We start from the raw sequence: 14,145 nt of genomic DNA, 5'->3' as shown, positions 1-14,145 counted from the left end.
TTCCAACACTGGAAGACAAAAAACAACAACAAAAAAACAAAGAAAAAAAAAAGAAAGAAGGATAAGTTCAGCATTTTAAAATAAATCAAAAAGATGTTGAAGAATGGTTACCAACACATTTTGAACTTCTTGAAGTTAAGCTTCAGTCACGGATTCCCCACCTTTGGAAGACAAATGGAAAAACATCACCACCTCCACCTCAGTACCAAAATATCACCACCATAGAATAGTAGTGATGAAACTAAAAGAGCTGTAACGCAAGCCATTTTCGGAGAATGATACATCCAGAAATAGTGGATGGAGGTTAACACAAATGTCAGCCACAGATGCTAATGCTGTGTGGACAGGAACTGGGGTCAATATCCAGTATCCAAATGCACAACAGCAAGCAGAGGTAATACCAACTGGCTTCTGGTGCACAAACTATAGAGCTGAGGCTCTGATCTATGCCACAAACAGCAGCACAGAGGACAAAGATGCCCAGAGTATGGCATGAAAAGCTGTATTTAGGGTGTTTCTGGATTTCTGTCACATGGTGATGCTGCTGCAATGGCAATCCATTTAGATATTGGACGTTGTGACAAAGCTATTCTCAACTTCTCTTCATGATACATCCTGGTCATGTGTGTAGGTACAGACTCCTATACTTTTGTCAGAAACACGTCATAGACACATCCATGTTGTAGATGGCACTCAACTGTGAGATTCCTGTCTTCTCATCTGAGCCCGTAGCAAATTCTACTCCAGGTGTTTTGATTAACAGACTGAAAATCACAACATATTTGCCCCTGATGGAGTTTCAAACCAAGTCTTCGAAGCCCTTGGCGCATGACACTAATTACTTTACCATGGCTGCTCCAGTCTGGTGTGATGAGTGTCTCCTTCACAAATTGCCTGAAAAATTGAGATACTGTCTCGCTAAATCATAATTTTCCAGTATTTGTATGATCTGCTTACAAATGCAATTTTTATTGTGTGGAAACTGTCTGCCATTTTTTGTGACTGAGTGCTTGCGAGTGTTGGTGAATTCATGTGTGTGTGCATGCTGCAGGGATGTACATGTCTTCTGGAGGGCATCATGGGTGGGTTGTTGTTCATTTATGGTACTGTGCACAAGTGTATTTCAGCATGTTTCTTTGTGTGAGGGCCAGGGTGGATATGGAGGAAGAAAGGTGGAGAAGAGGTGGGAGGAATGAAACGTAAAGCATTTTGAGCAGAATTTCTGGATGGATTTTAATGCGCTATATGAATGTCCATTATTGTTATTAAATGCACATATACTGTGTACCAGTGGGTACACACATTCATAAATTCATATGCATGTCACAAGTTTATTATGAATGCTTCTCAGTGAGCCCACATTTGAGATGAGTACTATGCAGTAAAATCCCAAATATTACTTGTATGACTGGGAATTTCAGTTTTTCTTCAGGAGGCATATCACTGCATTTGGGCTAATCCATATACACTACACCACATCTGCTAGGCAGATGCCTGACCAGCAGCATAATCCAATGCACTTAGTCAGGCCTTGAGTGCATGCATATATATCCGTGTACCTAACAGAGTGGATTTCTATTGAATTTTGCCTCGTTGCCATGGGTTCTTTTTCAGTGCGCCAAGTGTGTGCAGCACACGGGGCCTTAGTTTATCGTCTCATCCAAGTGACTAGACGCTCAGTTTGTTTTTCCAGTCAATCTTGGGAAAAAGGACGAGAGCGGGATTCGAACCCAGACCGTCAAGGACTTGACTGTGATTAAGTGTTGGAATGCTTTTCGTGATATAAGCTGAGGCACCATGTACTATCATGGACACACATAAAGCGCACATACACTCGTCAACAGAAAAAATGTATATACATTTTCGTTATCAACAGGTACATTATCTTTCTCATTTAGCCTTTTGTGTTTGTCCCATGATGTTTGCCTCGGCTACACAGAAAAAATGAACTGCATTGTTGTTTCAAACAATGCTTGCCATTTATTTCCGAGGAATGAGAACTGGGAATAAATGTTTGAATCAGTGGGGCTTTAAAAACAGTCTTCACTTGAGTGTATTTGTGTGTGATGTCATTACATTCAAAGAAAATAAGGAAACCGGCGTTTTCCAGTAAAACGACGACTGAAACTTTCAAGAGAAACTGGGAGACAACTCTCGTGAAAACCTTGAAGGGGAGTAAGCATAGACTTTTCCGGCACTTGAGGTCAACAGCAAGAGAGATGCAGCGAATTTCACAGATTTGTTGTAGACTAACCACACAAATTAGAGGCACTTTCTTCTTAAATCATGAAGGCAACAGCGTACTGACAACACATGTTCAAAACGTCATGCATCAAAAAAGATTAAAGGTTAGTTTCCTCTCACTCTCAGACCGCTCTGTCTTCTCGAACTTCGAAGCCTGATTTATCGGTGAATTTGGAAGAAGAATGAAAAGAACATAAAACTTCAGTGTTAAGATACTAACAGGACAGAGAAGGCGTAGTTTTAAGCTCGTCAAGGTCAGATGGCACACTTCGATTGTGAAGGACAACAGATTATATTAGTAGTATTAGTAGTGGTTGCCTTCACGATCACACGCGCGCAGACACACACACACGCACACGCACACACACACACACAAGCATGTATGCACATACGCACACATACGCACACACACCTGTATGCACGCACGCACGCATGCACACACACACACACACACACACACACACACACACACACACACAAGCAAGCAAGCAAGTGCGTTTAGTCACACTTTCACATATATGAAACATACACATGTGGCAGACACATTCAGTTGCAAACAAAATTTCACTGATAATTCTCTGAATTTCAGAGAAGCTAAGATCATTCTGATGTAAAAGATAATATTTAACTCACTCAGTACGGCCAGTCCTTTCTTCTCCTCTCCTCTACACAGACCCCTCGGATGTCCTGTGGGTGTCTGAATGACCCAACCTTTAGCTTCCGTCGTCAGAACTGTGGTATTCTTTGTCAACATTCACCTCTTCAGTATAAGAGCGTTCCACTTGCAATATTTTGTTGATGGTAATTGGGGTGAAACGCTGTTAACATCGTTTCTTTCGCCGTTCGTATGGAGAGAGTTAAGCTAATTTTTTTCCCCACTTACACAACATGAATTTTTTGTTTTGTCAGTGATTTTATGATCGGCATGAATAAACTTTTATTGTTTTTTAAATGTAGTAACATTTTGCATTTGCTTGACTTTGAAATAGTGTATTTGCTGGTGAGATCCATGCTGCTGGTTTTTTGATGTTTTTCATGTGTGTGTTTTTTCAACATAAACTTGTGATTTTCATTTTATTTTGCTGACTTTCGATAGAGTGATTGTGTAAACCAATTCTCTGTTTCTTAAGCACACCACTGGAGATGAATCTGCAGACAAAGATCAAGCAACATCACAGTTTTCAGGATACATTCCTATTGGTAAGATTTAAATGGGTATGTGTGTGTGTGTTAATACGGTTATACACTAGTGTGTGCAGGTATAGTTGTAGAACTTAAAATGGTGGGGGAATCCAGGGGTAATGTGCCCCTAGAATTTGAGAGTGAGGGGCCAAAAAGCAAAGGTCATGGGCAAGTCAAGCCACATACATTTTGTGACAAGACAGTTGTGGGCCTTCCTTTTTAAGTTTTTTTCTTCCAAATAATACATTAATGGTTCAGGTGTGTCTCTTTCAGAAGTCTTGTGTGTGTGTCTGCGGAATGAACATTTTCTGAGTGCATGTTTGCTATATATATGTGTATTGTATGTGTGTCTCTCTGCGGGTTTCTACGTATGCATATTTGAGAGACTTGATGAAAGAGAAGAGTGGGGAGGAAAAGAAAGAAAGTGAACAAATATAAAATGCACAAAAAGAGCACTTGTTTGTTTGTTTTTTTAATAGTTTTTTAGGGAGTTGTTTACATTGATTTAATGATGTAGACTGGATAATAAGCACAACTGGTTTTCTGTTATTTTTCTCATTTTCATTCCAAGGACTCATTTCAGTTTCCACATTTGGTCACATTTGTGAGATAGAGAAAATGTGAAAGATGAATGTATTGTCTTCTTGAATTAATTTGAATAGATTGTTTAATTTGATTCTGTGTGTGTGTGTGTGTGTGTGTGTGTGCTCGCGCATGTATGTGTTTGCACACACACACACACACACACACACACACACATATATATATATATCATAATGTGTGTGCTTGTGTATACATGTGTATGTTGCAGAAGAACTACAGTTCTCGTACTCTCGTAGCAGTGGACCTGGTGGTCAACATGTCAATAAAGGTAACATTTAGTGACTCTTTTCATTTATATATAAATGTGTGTGTTTGTGACTGTGTCAGAATTTGTTTATGTGGTATAGATATTATATGTGTGTTCATTCTTTGATTTGATGTCTTTTCACTTTCAGTCACATAAGTAGTGTGTGTGTGTGTAAATGTCCATATATATGTGCTGTGTGCATGTATGTGAGCGCATGGGTGTATGTATTTCTATGTGTATTTGATTTTAAGTGTGACATGTACCACAATGAAAATTTATTCACTGCCCTGGGACTTAAATTTTTAAATCAAACATGTGTTTGCAGGTAAAATACTTTAGTATGGAGTTCTTTAATTAATTCATCTTAGAAAGCTGGTTCTTGGACTGGTTTATATAATTTGTCTGCAAAATATGTGTAACCTTTCATTCCTTCCACCTTTTCTAATGCTCATATTTTCCTTGTAAGTGTAATACATATCCCCAGTAATACATATCTCACGGATATGAATACAAACTACTTATTACATTCCAAACACAGCTTTCTGTTTGATTTTTTTATGCAGAAAATCATCTCACTGTTATTTGTCAGAAAGTTATGCAGTGTGTTAATAGCATCCATAGTATTATTTTCAAATCTGGCCGTATGGGAGATGTGTTAGATAATAGGAAATATTCAGTCACATACCTTTTGATTTGAAAAGATGTGTCAGTTTCTTCATTGTTGTTATTTTGCTGTCTGAGTTTCGGTGTGATGTGACTGCAGTGAACACCAAGGTGGAGATGAGATTCCATGTGGCAAGTGCATCATGGCTGGCAGAGGACATCAAGAGCAGACTCATTGAAATGGTCAGTAGTTTGAATAATGTAGGTGGTTAGGGACTGATCAGTATCAAGGTGATGACAATAATGATGAGGATGATAGTTTATCCCATCTTTTTTAAATTTTATCCCTTTATTGCAACGTAAGACAGTTATCTGTCTTCTTTCATTGAACCTGGCTTTAAATTTTAAGAATAAATTCACCTTTTCTGTAAGTGGCGTGATTGCCTTGTGGTTATGCATCCACTTCGGAAGTGAGAGAATCAATCACACACCAGAATTTGTTCACCCCTCGCCACCCCACTGGACCTTGAGTGGTTGTCTGAATGTTTGTCATTCAGATGAGATGATAAAATGAGGTCTCATATATAGCATGCTCTTTGTGCATTCAACTCACTCTGGACGAATAGTTTTCTCCCTTGCTTTCCCCTGCAGACGATCCATTTGTTAGGGTCAGGAAAAAAAATCACAAAAAATTACAAAACACAAAGTAACTGAATGAAGCTCCCTGTACTTGACCCACTGACCCCTCTTCTCACGTTGTGTGTTCGCCCACCCTGCTCCCTCTCTTCACAGCATTCAGAAGCAGAGTCACTGTCAGTAACTTCTTGCTGGTAGCTTTCTTCACTGCAGATACTTTATTCAACGTCTTCATCATCCTTGTCGATGTCAAAACTTTCAGTTTGAAGCATTTCAGTTACTTCAGCAACAGTAAAAAAAAACAAAAAAACCGCTGTTGTGATCTAGTTTGCTCCAAAAATTTCCACTTGTATTGCCTGTTTTGATACGTATGCAGATTAGCTTGTCATGTAGGGTACCAAGGTCAACGGCTGGCCAGCAAGTGTATATTACAGAACCTCACGAAGAAACTTTCCATTTGACCCATGACACATTAACAATACCTGGTGTAGCTGCGATTTTTATGCTACCCCATGAGGAAAATGTGGAAAAAAATTTAATTGTCGAAACTGCTATTTGTGTCCAGAACGCTACCTTACGTCAGGAACACTATAGCATTCCATCGTCCGGAGTTAGTTAAAAGAATCCACAGCAACAAGAGCCATTCCTGGAAACATGTAGAAAAATCCACTTTGATAGTAAACAAATATGCTTCCAGACAAAAAAAAAGGGGGTGGCGCTGCACTCTACCCTGGTAGAACTGTACAAAATGATAACAATACTTCTGCTTTGAAATTCTGAAGTGAATGCAGAAGGCCTGGACTGTTTATTCTCATTTTGTGAAATGACAAGTCATTTTGTAATTTTTAAGAATGAAAATCATCTGAAAGATGTGTTGTATGTTCACCATCTGTTCAAATATAGATGACTATTTTCTGATTTATATTTTACCAAAGAAAAAAAATCAGTAGAATCCTGAAGAAATGTATTTCATGTACGTAATGAACAAAAACAAACAGAGACAGAGCAGATGATGGAAGGAAATATGCTGATCATGGTTCCAGGAGAACAGTCGCATCACAAAGGAAGGGTTCCTGATACTGAAGTCTGACCGAACACGTAAACAGATACTGAACCAAGCTGATGTGATGGACAAGCTGCGGACCATGGTGTTCCGAGCTGCTGCAGCCAAACCAAGAGGCTTGACTGATGAGGAGATTGAACTCCGAGATAAACGGTGTGTAGATTCTGACTGCATGTTCGTTTCCCTTCTTCACTCAGAGACAAACAGTGTGCATATTCTGGTTGCATATTCTTGCTGCTTGAATGATGTGTGGATTCTGAAAGCATTTTCTTTTCCCTTATCTGAGAGAGACATTAAGTTGAACAGTACAGAGTCAGGCTGGATTTTCTTTCCCATTCTCAAGGCTTTTTTTTTTTTTGTCTTTTCTTTTCTCATTATTTCTTGATTGTGTTGTTGAGATTTTATTCTGTGCATTCACTTGAGCATGGGAATGCATGTGAAACATCAGTGAGCAGGGAGAAGAAATAGGGAGTTTGTGCCCTTTGTGGGTAACCAATAATTGATTATGTGTGAAAGTATTGATAATTTTCTAGGTACACTTCATTTCATTCAAATGTGTTACCTCTTTTCTGAAATGGGATTTTCATTGCCAAGATCTATGTCAGTTGTTTTATTAATATTTTATATTATTTATATTTTGCATATTTAGACAGGGACGGGAACAAATTGGAAGTTGTGTATATGGGTGTCTATTTAAGATTGTGAAATAAGTAATTAGAAATCATGATCAAGTGAATTATGTAGGAACAGTAAATTCAAATGTTTGTGAAGATCTGTTGACGTGGTGTGTGTGTGTGTGTGTGTGTGTGTGTGTTTATGTGTGTGTGTGTGAGAGAGAGACAGATTATTGTCAGAAGTTTAGGGAGAGGCAGGTATATTTTAGTTTTATGATCTTGATCACAGAATGATCTCATTCATTCAATGAATTGTTTGCAGGTTACACAAGTCCAAAGAGCATGCATTAAAGGAGAAACGCCATCACTCTATGAAAAAACAAACAAGAGGAAGCCAAGGTCTATGAAAAGTGTGTCTTGATGAATGCTGTTTATTAGTTTGTGTATCAAAGTGAATAAATGACTATGGAAAAGTAAGTGAGACTGCTCTAAGTGGGAGACTGACTTATGGATGAATATTCTTCATGTCTGTTGGCAGTAAGGAATTGTATGGTTCATGAAAGGATTATTTATGTCTGACAGGTTGGGTTCAGTTCATAGATGCAAATGTTGAAACACACATACTGTAGAGTGTGCAAAGGCACATTCTGCACAGTGCATGAACAGTAACATTAACAATCGCAGAGAGCAAATGAACTTCATTATTATTTTTTTGTTTGCATGTATACACACTGGAAGAAAACTGGATTTTCACTACACATACTTTACCGTGACCTAGTGGGTCACGGTAAGTATGTTAAATAAATGTAATTTTAGGAAAAAAATTTCTTATCAGATCTGTTTGGCTGCTTTTTGTCATTTTCAGACTTTGCCTGACATCGTCTATATAAAACACTGGCAAAAAGTTGAACTCAGTTACAAGATCATGTTTCCCTGGATGTGTTCAAATACAACTTTATAACCACATGCCCTGTTAAACTACAGTGTAGTGGTCACTATTAAGGGGCACCAAAGCACTCAACACATGGCACTGTACATGGATACGTTCTGTGTTTCTGTGTGTGTGTATGTGAACTTGTGTGTGTTTTTGTGCATGCATCAGCACACTGGTGTCAATGTGCGCATGTGTGTGGGTACCTTTTTTCTTCGTTTTTTCATTATATGTTACTGTTTCACGCAAAGCTGTGTTTGGCTCTCAAGGCTTGATCAGCATGTTGGGTTCATGCAAAGATCAGGCATCTGCTTTTAAAAGATTATTGTTTTATTCTCTTTTTTTTTTTTTTTTACAGCAGGTGTAGTGTAGTATACTGCATGATTTGACACTTCTTTGAAACCATAATGGAAGCTTTCTCCCACAGGCACACAACAGAATAACATACAGACACACAATACTCAGAACTTCTTTTTTTTTCTTCCTTTGTTCACTGTTCACTTTCATCTTCCTTTTGAGTGATAGAAGACGTATAATGTGAGTATGTGCATGTGTGTGTTGTGTGCATGTGCACATGTGTACCAATTAGTACAAGGGGAATATACAAAAAAGGATTAATTAGAACTCAGTCACCATCCTATAAACACTAAAAACTAACATCAAAATGTAATAATAATCAACAAATTAAAGAAGACAAAAAAAGCAATAAAAAAGTAGCCTAAGTCACATTACGGGAACACTCCAACTGGACGATGAAACAAGGATCCAGCAGTCCATTAAGTGTGTGACTGAGTTAGTGTGTGCATTTGCACATGCGTGTGAGAGCGTGACTGTAAGTATATATGTGAATTGTGTGTGCTTGTGTGTCTCTCGTCCCACAGCAGTACAACTGGAAATGGGTGGAGTGGAAGTTCTCGGCTAGCTTGTATGCCTATCCTTTATTTCCCCACCTCAGGGGCTCCCTCCTTGCCTCCTTTCTTCCACCCCCATTACAAGAAGGCGGAAACAAGGGGAAATGTTAGCTTTCGGTTTGCTTTACCACCACCACCAATCCCTCCATATCACAAGATGGTGGAGACAAAGGGAGTGTTAGCAGTCTGCTAGCATTACCACCCACCACCACCAAACCCCCCACATCACAACGTGGCAGAAACAAGGGGAGTGTTAGCTCTCGGCTAGCGTTACCACCACCACCAATCCCCCCACATCACAACGTGGCAGAAACAAGGGGAGTGTTAGCTCTCGGCTAGCGTTACCACCACCACCAAACCCCCCACATCACAACGTGGCAGAAACAAGGGGAGTGTTAGCTCTCGGCTAGCGTTACCACCACCACCAATCCCCCCACATCACAACGTGGCAGAAACAAGGGGAGTGTTAGCTCTCGGCTAGCGTTACCACCACCACCAATCCCCCCACATCACAACGTGGCAGAAACAAGGGGAGTGTTAGCTCTCGGCTAGCGTTACCACCACCACCAATCCCCCCACATCACAACGTGGCAGAAACAAGGGGAGTGTTAGCTCTCGGCTAGCGTTACCACCACCACCAAACCCCCCACATCACAACGTGGCAGAAACAAGGGGAGTGTTAGTTCTCGGCTAGCGTTACCACCACCACCAATCCCCCCACATCACAACGTGGCAGAAACAAGGGGAGTGTTAGCTCTCGGCTAGCGTTACCACCACCACCAATCCCCCCACATCACAACGTGGCAGAAACAAGGGGAAATGTTAGCTCTCGGCTAGCGTTACCACCACCACCAATCCCTCCACATTACAACATGGCAGAAACAAGGGGAGTTTTAGCTTTCGGCTAGCTTTACCACCACCACCGCTATTCCATCCACATTACAACATGGCAGGAACAAGGGGAATGTTAGCTCTCAGCTAGTGTTAAACCACCACATCACAACATGGCAGAAACAAAGGGAATGTTAGCTCTCAGCTAGCGTTACCACCACAAAATCAATCCCTCCACATTACAACATGGCAGAAACAAGGGGAGTTTTAGCTTTTGGCTAGCTTTACCACCACCACCGCTATTCCATCCACATTACAACATGGCAGAAATAAGGGGAGTGGTAGCTCACTGATAGCTTTACCACAACCACTAATCCTTCCACATCACAACAAGGCAGAAACAAGGGGAAGGTTAGCTCTCGGCTAGCGTGACCACCACCACCAATCCCTTCATATCACAACATTGAAGAAACAAGGGGAGTGGTAGCTCTCGGCAAGCGTTACCACCACCACCAATCCCTCCACATCACAACATGGCAGAGAGACAAGGAGAGTATCAGCTCCACCAATCCTTCCACATCACAACACGGCAGAAACAAAGGGAGTTTTAGCTCTTGGCTATCTTTACCGCCACCACCACCACTAATCCATCCACATCACAACTGGGCAGAAACAAGGGGAGTGGTAGCACTTGTTCAGTTTGTACTGAAGCCCTCAAGAACTGCTGCAAAGAACAGAACCATCTCACTTCAGCCCTTGTTGCCCTGAGTGCCAGAGTGGAGAAAGTGGTGATACAATGGGTACCAGCACACCCTGGCATCAGAGGCAACGAAAAAGCGGACATTCTGGCAAAAGACGGTGCACAGGAGCAGGCCAACAAACTGGTGTCATACGATGAAATCAAGACAATCATCAAGGCACAGCAAGGAATAAAGTGGCGCCTCCAGTACCCCAAATATAACCCAGAAGACAGATACCATTTGCTGGAACAATGGGAACAGGTCAAGATCTTCCGCCTGAGGACTGGACATAACCGCCTGGTCCACCACATGCACACAAAATTTGGCATTGGACAGAGTGGAGAGTGCCCTTGTGGTGAGGGACCAATGACAACTGATCACATCCTTCAAGACTGTATTACGTATGCAGCATCCAGGAGGAAGTACTGGCCAACACCGACAGCAGTGGAAACCAAGCTGTATGGCACCCTGGAGGAGCTGCGACGGATGGCAGCCTTCATCGAGGACACCGGGCTGCTCATCTAACGGGAAGCGAACGAGGAAGAAGAAGAAGATCCTTCGGGATGGCTTGTGTTGACCTTCCTGACCACAAGGTGGTGGATATATGGGAAGAGGATGTTTTTAGAGGGGTAAATCTGAGGGTTAAGTTATTGTTAAATCAGGTTAAGTAGCTAAATTTACCACTGGGGACATTCCAGCGAAGTCTGTAAAGATCCTGAGGTTAATTTGGACTAGGCTGAATCAATATCAAGATTGGAAAGAAAAGCTGAGTAACAGCAAAAATCGAAGAAGAAAAAATGCATGAAATGTATATTTCTGAGGAGAAAAACGAGTATAGGAAGGGGGGTGATTCGAACTAGCTCAGCATGATGATAAACCCCCAACCCCACTAGAAGATCTATAGGCCTTAGCTATCAAGTGGAAGGGTGCAGGGGCTGAACTGGATTAAATACCCTTTAAATGGAAGTTGACTGGGGTGGTTGGAGTGTTTAAATCGGACAAATTTAGTATTGGGGTCATTTCAAGCCAGCCCAGAATGATCCCCATGTCCATTTGGAGGGAGAGAGGAGGAGGGTAAAATTCAACTAACAGGGAATCAGTTATGACTGGTCGAAGTCATTCTTGACTAGACAATACAGACCCCTGTGTTAATCTGGCTAGACAGGGTAAAACCCAACTGGGTACGAACAAGCTGCTGCACCAGGAACAGACATTGAAAATGGGCAGGGCTGTTTCAACTCAGTTTCGTGTTCAGATTTTAATGTTTCATTTTATTTTGTGATAGCACTATTGACAATTGAAAATATATTGTCCTATATCTATGTTCACTCCAACACTTGAAAAGGGACCATGACCTATGTTAAATAGATTATCTGTATCTCTCATGGGAGCCCGTTACTTTTGCTGTTGCTTCTACATTTTATGAATCTGACGAGAAAGATTACAAAGGGCAGGGAATGAGAGTGATGTACGCCATTGTAGCAGTCACCGCTACAAAACATGACCACTAACACACTTTCACATAGCACATAAGGTGCTGTTTTAGTAGTAGTATTTTTCATTTTGTAGTTGAGCATTGGTAAGCATCCATTCAGGGACTCGCACAGGCGTTTGCTTTCATCGAAATCGTTTGGATTTTTGACACTACACTAACGTGTTTGCTTCGTATGAATATTTTAAAATGGATACTGAATTAGATATCTTTAGATGGATACTGAATTAAATAGAATTGATTTTTAAAAATTGAATTGATGGCAAATCAAAGGCAGACACATTTTTCTAACAACTCTTTCAGTTCAGGAAAAGAAAGAAATCTCAAGTTTAAAATCGCAACAGACATAATATGTAATGAACTCGATAGAAATGTACAGCATAATTAACATATCAAAATGTACAAATATGTATGAAATGCCTATAAATTGCTCATTGCTGGTGGAGTTTATTGACCTATTGGCATGAAGCCCTTAAGGCTATGCTGGTCCGGACGGCAGTCTGATGGTACCCAATCGAAATGTTTGTCTTGACGGTTGTCCATTGATTTCAGGGAGGAAGCTGGTTGCATTGTGAGCTTGTTTTGTAACCTTGGAAGTCCAGCCAGTGGTGGTCGAGGTGTGGTATCTCAGCAAAGGCCGTCTTCACGGTCACCAGGCAGCCAGTTCTCACGCCACGCCACAGACCTGCACGTCACACGACGGCAGACCCGCTGAGCCAAAAATAGATCAGTGCGGCAGACCATCGCCAGCAAAACAGGGAGCGACAAAGCCACGAGCCGCCACTACGGACATAAATAGATTTCTGTTTATAAGATCGTGGCCGCCACCCGCCCTCCCGCAGCCGTCCTTTGCCTGGCCTGAGTTGACAAATATAATATTTCAGATGATAAACAAAAGTATGATTTGGACACACACACACACACACACAGAGTTGTGTGTGTGTGCGCGTGTGTGCGTGTGTGAGTACCTCATCACCTGCATTTTCGGTTTCGTTCAAGATGTTTTTAAGTCATCTGGAATCACGTGGATATCAGGAAGGCTTCGCGTCTTGTCACGTTTTCGAACGATTAAAACGTTGATTTCTGTTACAGCTGTTTTGCACGTGCATATCTGAATCCGAAATCAGTTTTCAATTTTTGCTATTTGTTGAAAGCAGGGAGAAGAGTGTGTTTGAAAGTAGGGAAATTCGAGGAAATGTTTTGCAGGACCTCTTTTATAATGAAATGTCGCAGTTTGTTTGCTTTGTTTGATTGTTAATCTGTGTTCGTGTGTGTATGTGCGTGTCGGTGTGTATGTGTATGTGTCACTGCGTGAGTGCGCGAGTATAGTGTGTGTGTGTATAGGCGTGCGTTTGTCGATGCGTGCGTGCATGCGTGCATTCGTGTGTGTGTGTGTGTGTGTGTGTGTGTGCGCGCGCGCGCGCGCGTGCGTACTCGTGTGCGTCTTCAAGTTCATTTGTTTACATTGTTGTTATCATTATTTCGTTTTTTCTTTTATATCTGATACATTTCAGTCTCGATTCATTCAATGACATGATTTCTTTTAATTGTTCTCTCTAACCTATGTTTCAAATTATATGCATATGTTTGTGAGGGAATGTTTGTGTGAATGTTTTTAGTGCTATTGTAAAGCGAATAGAGCTTAAAGAATATGCGCCATATCATATATTAGCATAGTACATATTACCACTTTTTATACAAAACTGAAGATCGAACGAACAAGATACATACGTCACTTAAGATGTTTGCGTCAATATTTAGTGACGACTACAGCGGTAGCCACTGGTCATAAAAGATGTCATGGGGGGAAAAAATGGAACACGTTCTGGCAAGATTACGCATTGATGTTGTTGCTAAGGCAACCGTCCCCACCACGAAAGAAGAGCTTTCCTGTCTTCGGAGCTCGTATTGTTTTTCTCAGCGGTGAGCAGTCCACGACTCAAACCGTCAAAATGTCCGCCTCAAGTGAGTAAGCTCATCGATAGATCCTTAGATTGATGAGCAAAGTAATTATTATTACTGTGTTGCTGTTGTTGTTGTTTTTTTTG

General features: G+C 41.0%; 1 protein-coding gene across 1 annotated transcript; it reads left to right on the top strand.

Annotated features, from left to right (window-relative positions):
- The first annotated feature begins 2,174 nt into the window (after window positions 1-2,174).
- Window positions 2,175-7,669, top strand: LOC143292080 (large ribosomal subunit protein mL62-like). The gene is made up of 6 exons (XM_076602256.1): window positions 2,175-2,348; window positions 3,375-3,444; window positions 4,238-4,297; window positions 5,040-5,122; window positions 6,559-6,731; window positions 7,515-7,669. The coding sequence occupies exons 1-6, from the start codon at window positions 2,220-2,222 to the stop codon at window positions 7,597-7,599; spliced, it is 600 nt and encodes a 199-aa protein (XP_076458371.1). The 5' UTR covers window positions 2,175-2,219; the 3' UTR covers window positions 7,600-7,669.
- The last annotated feature ends 6,476 nt before the right edge of the window (window positions 7,670-14,145 follow it).

Source organism: Babylonia areolata, chromosome 18 (assembly GCF_041734735.1).
Source record: "Babylonia areolata isolate BAREFJ2019XMU chromosome 18, ASM4173473v1, whole genome shotgun sequence".
Taxonomy (NCBI): domain Eukaryota; kingdom Metazoa; phylum Mollusca; class Gastropoda; order Neogastropoda; family Buccinidae; genus Babylonia; species Babylonia areolata.
Note: the sequence above shows the minus strand (reverse complement) of the source record. Positions and strands in the feature narration are given on the sequence as shown.

Bases quoted from the DNA above. Each gene is read 5' to 3' on its own strand.
- LOC143292080 (XM_076602256.1), top strand. From the start codon at position 2,220: ATGCAGCGAATTTCACAGATTTGTTGTAGACTAACCACACAAATTAGA. The intron at 3,445-4,237 runs GTAAGATTTAAA...TGTATGTTGCAG, and splicing joins TTCAGGATACATTCCTATTG to AAGAACTACAGTTCTCGTAC. The intron at 5,123-6,558 runs GTCAGTAGTTTG...TCATGGTTCCAG, and splicing joins AGAGCAGACTCATTGAAATG to GAGAACAGTCGCATCACAAA.